Genomic DNA, 6,720 nt, shown 5'->3' with positions numbered 1-6,720 from the left:
CTATATTAAATGGATATTGTACCTTGGTAAGCTATAAATGTACATAGTGGAGACAAATAAACTACACGACTGCACTGTCTGTCAGGTTTACAGCGGCTGTATGAAGCCAGTTCATGGCTGGTGTGCGGCTGGTATGGGCTGGTATGGGCTGGTATACCTGTGGGGAGAACGCAATGCATTGTTGTTAGGGGAAGGAAATTGCGCGCAAAGAGAGACGCCAAAAGTCAAAGACAACAAAAAGCTTAGTTTTGTTCTTTTCCGTCAGCAGAGAGCATCTCGTGGAAAAAAGCTGGCCATGGAACTCTAACAGTACACCGAAAGGTAAAGGAATATTCTAATTATTTCAGCCTTTCCTAATGCTAATGTGTTTTAGCAAGCTGGAGAACTTTCGTTTTGTGGAGTGTGTTCAGCTAAGGAACTCGTTGTCAGCAGGTTTCGATGGTAACCACCCCAGCATTTTAAACGATCAGCGACCACACGTTTTCGAAGATAATTTAGTTCAAAAAGTCGAACAAACTCGCCGTTATCTGTCTAATTATTTATTCATAACAACCGGCCGGTGAGTTTAGTGACTGCGCTAAGGAAATTGACATGAAATTCGAAACTTTGGTACGTTTTGAAATCCACAAAACGCCATCATGAGACCTCGCATGACATTTTCTAGAGAAGGTAATTTCCTTTCGGCGATTAACTTTATCGTCTCCCCCTCTAGTGCAAAACGAACGTAGAATTTAATGTTAATTTTGATGCCTAAAACCGTTCCAAATTTTCCTGGTGAACTCTTAACTTTAACAAAATTTGTGTCTTCTAACACAGCGTAATCTTTATTAGAATCTTACGCTTCGCGATCTTCGCTAATAACATTCCTTTCTCACGAAAACAACATCAGAAATTAATTGTAGATAATTCAGTTGTTTTCGTTCATGTAATGTAACGGCATGTAAACGGCAGTTTCTTGAGATTAAATCTTGTGAAATCGGAAAAAAAAAATAATGCGTGGTTAAAATGTCAACAAATTTTATAAGACAAACTTCGATCGAATAATTATGTGCTCCAGGGACAGTTGAAATGCTTTTGAAATTATTTAATCGATTCAACATAAAATAGGATAGTCTGCCTTTATTACAGAGTAAATAATTAGAGAATTTCCTCAGAGTTATAGTCGCCGGTACTGATGTTGAGAGAGGAGACAAGATGTTACAAACATATTTTTTAGAAACGTGTCGCGAATTACATTTCAACGATTAAGCTTTCTAATAAGCATTTAAAGCTTTGTATCTTTCATACTTTTTGCTGTGGGTTTCAAACAAGCTAAGGTAGTGATTTCTAGCTCATTACAGTGTGTACGTAGGGTTACTTTGCACTTTTAAAGCGTGCTTCTTTAAAAGATAAACATGTTTGACAACTGATACCCATAAAGCGGCAGATGTTTTGTGTAGCCTTTTCAGGCAGTCTGTTTTTATGGCGATCAGCAATTTACTTTGGTGTTATAACGCAAGTATAGCGTAAAGAGCCTCTACAGGTTTTATAAAAGACAAATACATGCAGCTATATATAAGCAAAGGCTGTAATATATATAATCATATTATTGATAAATCTATTTCTTTAATTAAGGTACATGTATTGCTCAGGAGACTACACTGAAGTTCTTTTAGTATGCAAATCTTGCATCATTATTCACTAAACAGTGCTTACCTTTGCATCATGTGTGTTTATGCACAGTCTGTCAAGACTGAGGGCCCGTTCTCACGTATCTGTTTTTGTTTGAAAACAGATAATTTTTCCTCTGTTTAAAAAAAAATTCTTGTCCACTCATTGCGTTTTTCAATCGTTTTTGCCCGACCACACAGTCCAAACGCTAAAATTATATTAATTATCAGAAAGCGCTGGCATCCTTGACAGAGCGTGTCCATTTACCAGTGATATGAGCCCCCAAGACAGCTACTGGTGCAATTTTTGTTTGTTTCTTCTCATTTCACTCATCTGCCTCGAAAATTTGGATAGAAATAGTTTAAAACATGTTACAGTCAGATCAAAAATTGAGTAAGTCTAAAGGAAAGAGCAAGGCTGACTCGTTTGTTTGGACAGATGATGAAGTGCAGCTTTTTCGTAAAGTTACAAATTATGAATGTGAAGTTTCTAAGACATCGGAAATGTTGGATTTAGTCTTATCTCTTGTATGGGGTGGAATGGATCTGATACTGTGACGTCATTGTTTTCGAACATAAGCACAGGAAAACAGCATTTTCCAAAAATTTATCTATGCAGGGCTTCTGATAATTCGCGGGGGAAAAAGTCAAATTTCGCGGGATTTTTGGAGACAAATTTGCAGAAAAAATGGCCGATTTCGCAGGAATTTTTCGCTGAAAAACAAAGAAAAAAGCCAAGAAGAAAGATTCCAGAAAAAAGATATATTGGAAGGATGTCAAATTCAGGGCAAGAAAGAAGACACAAAAGTTCATCCAACACAGTTCTCAAGGCAATTGTACTTGTTTTGAGCTACAAGAAAAACATATAAGCTTTACCGAAACGCCCGGCCGGTTTAAACCTCCTTTTTCAGCTGCAATTTAGAGCCGAACACAGCAAAGCAATAAATTTCTTTTCTCTCTTTGCTCTCTTGTGTTGCTTTGCAGTTTACAAGGCAAGACTGTTCGTGATCGAAGGTTCAAATCCATTTGTGAAGTCACAACATTGTGTCTTCGATCGTGTCCTGTACGTACGATTAAACTTGTGCCTGCATTACCAGAGCTGCATTACTAAAGACAGCAGTTTCCTTTTCTACTCGGTATAGTGTCACCAAAAAGTCTTCTCATTTCTTGTGCCCAGTTTTTCGCAACATTAATCTAAGAACACCTGGTAGTTATGGTATGTTATGTTTACTCGAGGCAGTGACAAAATTTCAAGATGAATTTGTATTTATGGAAAGTAAACAGCCCAGTAGCCAAGATAAGTTTCAAATATGTTGTACCGACATGTATTTGGTAGGATTTTTAACGAATTTCGCGGTATTACGTGTTTTTTTTGTGAATTTCGCGGGATTCCGCGGATATACCTGAATTTCATGGCTCCGCAACCGCGCGAAATATCAGAAGCCCTGTCTATGGAGAGCATTTCTGGAAAGTTGCGTTTTTGGTGACCATTTCACTTGATGTGTGTGAAAAAAAAAAAGCCAATTGGAAAAGAAGAGGTTGCATTTTTAAGTGAAAAGGGAAACTTTTGTGTGGGGCCTGAAGAAGACCAACGCTTACTTTGCTTTTGTAGAAGTAACGTAATGCTCAAATTTTCAAGATTTGCTAATTTGAAGGTGTTCTTTCAATCTAGTGATATTGATTGCCTTTCTTTCTGTCCATTAAAGAAAAACAAACTGATGATGCTCAAGATTTGTGTGAAGACTTATAAGTGGTTGTTCTCAGTTACCTAAGTGAATTGTATTTGCACAGACATCTAAAATTACTGTTTACTAGACTTCATCTTTTCTGTCATGAGTGATCTCATTTTTCAATCCAATCGGTACTTTCTGGACAAAACTGAGTAAACAGTGAACCAGCTTTATCAAATCTTGCAATCTGCTGATTGAAATCTAAGTGATGTCTTATCTTTGGATTTAAGGTACACACTGTACTACTTCAGGACGAATTTCAAGTTAGAGTTTGGGCCTATCTACATGGTCTTGTTACTCTGTACCTGAGACAACCCTCCCCTTGAGACAACTTTAGCGAGCATTAATTATTATTTTATGTGAAATTGCGTGAGTCAAAGTTGACCCTACTTAATCATTCATAATGATTCTGAAATATTTAATATCCTCATTCCCCTTCTTCTTTGTATATGTTTGTTTAATTCAACTGGTCATGGTCAAACTTTATTGAGAGCTGCCTCCTTTAATACATTTTTGCACCAATAACTGGTTTTAGAAAACAAATATGATGGCCAGGATAAGATGTATTAAAAAGTAAACAACAGATATTCATTTCACTTTGAATAGAGTAACTGTTGTTCTACATCGTATCACCATGTCCAAGTCTTTCTATATCTTTGAGTTTCTTTCCTTCATTTATCAGAAAGTCAATATCTAATTATATAAATTTCATTTCTTGTAAATAAGCATGTGATTGTGAACCCAAAACAGCATGCATTTTAACTGGGCCATCTTGTCCTGGGTAGGCAAGTCAAACTGTTTATAATTATGAGGAAAAGTTGTCCCACCTGCATGGGTTATCCTACCTGCCAAACCCTGGTTGTGTCACGCGCAAAAGTAGACTTGGGCCAGAATTGATCAGGAAAAGATGTTACTATTCAACCTGAATATTTTTGTTTTGCCTATCACAGGAAAACGTTAACACTGTCGAGTGAAAGATGGGCATCTCTGCAAGCATAGCACATTCTTCAAGAAAGTACCGTACCAATGAGGCTTTGCCACGTTCCCAGAAGTCCAGACATTCAGCCATTGAGGTTGAAGAAGGTAATGAAGATGACTTGGCCAGTGTGTCGAGTTTCAGACCGGTAAGCCCGATAGCACATCAAGATGCAAGAGCTTTTACTTTGGATCCAAAACTTGCAAAACTCCGGGAACCAAAGCCACATGTTAACAGGCACAGTTACTATAGCAACTTTGAGCCCGGCAGCCATGCTGGGAACAGACATATCTATAACAGAAGTTTGGAGCGTAGCTCAAGAGCTGGGAATGGTTCACAGTCCACGTACAGTCTAGCTCGAGAACCCAGATCAAGAGCTTTGGTCTCAAGTAGCTCTAGTGTGTATGCTCCTGCTCGAACCATGCAAGACGTCAGACAGTATTTGATGAGTAATCCAGAGCTACTGGCTGGTAAGAAGAACAGGGCGCTAAGGCATCCTGCTGAAAGTGATCTGTATGGGCTGTCTAACGATCGCAAACAGATGAAGACTAAACAAAGTGTTTACATGGGGCTTATAAACCCACCAGTAGTTTATGGTATGGGTGCCAGACCAGATGATCGACAACTCAGGGTTGATCAGAAGTTGTATCTTAACCTTGTTTACCCAACTATGAAAGCAAAGGAGTATCACAACCAGGCCATCAGATCTCGCCCTCCACTTAAACATGACGGCATGGTTGTTGTGAGGAAAGATGACGATATGCGGCAACCTAATGGATACATTAGAAGGCCTCCACCTCAAATGCAAGTGTCAAGAGTTCATGAAGCACCGATGTTAAAAAGTGTTCCTGAACCAATGCATCGTGAAAGAACAATCTCATCCGTTTCACAGAGGAGTAGAGGTCAACCGCAAAACTCAGCCAAGCGGCCTTTCAAAAGAGGAAGCAATGACTATTTTCCACATATTGTCCAAGAGCCGCTCCCAAGTCGGTCCGTTAAAAGTGAGCAGCAAGCACCTAGGTACAGACAGATGAACGGTTTTGTTAAACATGAGCAATCGCCAAAAAAGACTACAGAACGATTCAGAGACAATGGAAATGATGAGGTGGTTTTCACCTTCAATGTGGATGATCTTAATCTCAGGAAGAAGTCAAGCAAGGAAACAGAACAGGTTGTGCCTCTTTATTTCAGGAAATCTTTGGCTTACAGCCCAAAGTATGAATACAGTGATGACCTTTTGTCAAGTCCATTGTGAAGATGTAAAACTGACAGATTGCATTCTATCGAGTGTGGAGGTGAAGCCCTCTCAATTACTGAGTACAACTTTATTAATGGCTGAAGTTTACAGAGACATCACTGTTGACAAAAAAATTTAAATTGAGCGAGTTATCTGTCAAATTCAGGAACTTGTGGTGTATTAATTCAGCCCATAATTACGACACTTCATGGGTGTAAGCATAAGCATTAATTTTTTTGTTGTAATTTTGTAATAAGGAGGGTGAGGGAGGTGGGCAAGTAAAAACTAAATGGGGAGGGAGTGGGTCAAAATCAGAGTAGACTCTCTGAGCTTCTCAGCTAGATCCACCAATGATAAAGCAACATTAGTTAGAATACACATACCCTTCTGTGTTACAATGATCTACCATCTGATGATTTAACCTCAAGGTTATTTACTCTAGTGAAGTTACATTGTGAATTTTTGTGAGACTAAATAGGCAACATACATGTAGTTTTGTAAGACCAAGGAAAAATGTGGTTTTATCACGCTGAAAATATTAAGTTTCTTTTAAGTAAGGTAGATCACTGAGAACAAATCCTAAGAAAGGCTAGGGTGGGAAGAAAAAGTAGCTTTGATGTGCTGGTAAAACTGCATTTTTTGTTTGGTCTGGACTGTAAAAGGTTTCAGTTTTTGTCTGGTGATCATGGGCTGCTGATCACCAAATAATTTGTGGGAACTTTTAAATATCCATTCGCACAACTATTTTTATGACCTGGTTCCCCATTGTTAAGGTCTGTGATCATTTTGAATTATACAGCCATCAAGAAAACAGTAATTTGTACCCATGTGTTTTGTTATTTAATAATAATTACTATTGTCATGTAAGGGGTGGGGGGGGGGGGGCACTCAACAGTTTATTTTGGTGGATGTCTATTCAGACAGCCTCAGTCACATAAGAAATTCAAATGTTTTCTTTGGCAAACTGTCAGCTTCAAAATTTCATTACATTGGAAAACTAGTTCTTTTTGTTCTCAATGGAGCAAATATGATGGAAAAAAAGGTCAGTTAGTATTTTCAAAAAAAAACAACAGGTAAATTCGGGAAATAAAAATTTTGTTTCCTAAAACTTTCTTCAGCGAAAGGTTT

The 6,720-nt window shown here is 38.2% G+C and overlaps 1 protein-coding gene across 1 annotated transcript; it reads left to right on the top strand.

Moving 5' to 3' along the window:
- The first annotated feature begins 198 nt into the window (after window positions 1-198).
- On the top strand, window positions 199-6,421 carry LOC146470522 (uncharacterized). Its single transcript, XM_085122622.1, has 2 exons — window positions 199-321; window positions 4,330-6,421. Exon 2 carries the CDS (start codon window positions 4,357-4,359, stop codon window positions 5,608-5,610), a length of 1,254 nt encoding a protein of 417 aa, XP_084978748.1. The 5' UTR covers window positions 199-321; window positions 4,330-4,356; the 3' UTR covers window positions 5,611-6,421.
- Window positions 6,422-6,720: the final 299 nt, after the last annotated feature.

The sequence above is a fragment of the Pavona decussata genome, unplaced genomic scaffold, assembly GCF_977016875.1.
Source record: "Pavona decussata unplaced genomic scaffold, jaPavDecu1.1 SCAFFOLD_114, whole genome shotgun sequence".
NCBI lineage: Eukaryota > Metazoa > Cnidaria > Anthozoa > Scleractinia > Agariciidae > Pavona > Pavona decussata.
The sequence above is the reverse complement of the archived record's forward strand: the minus strand, read 5'-3'. Positions and strand labels throughout refer to the sequence as shown.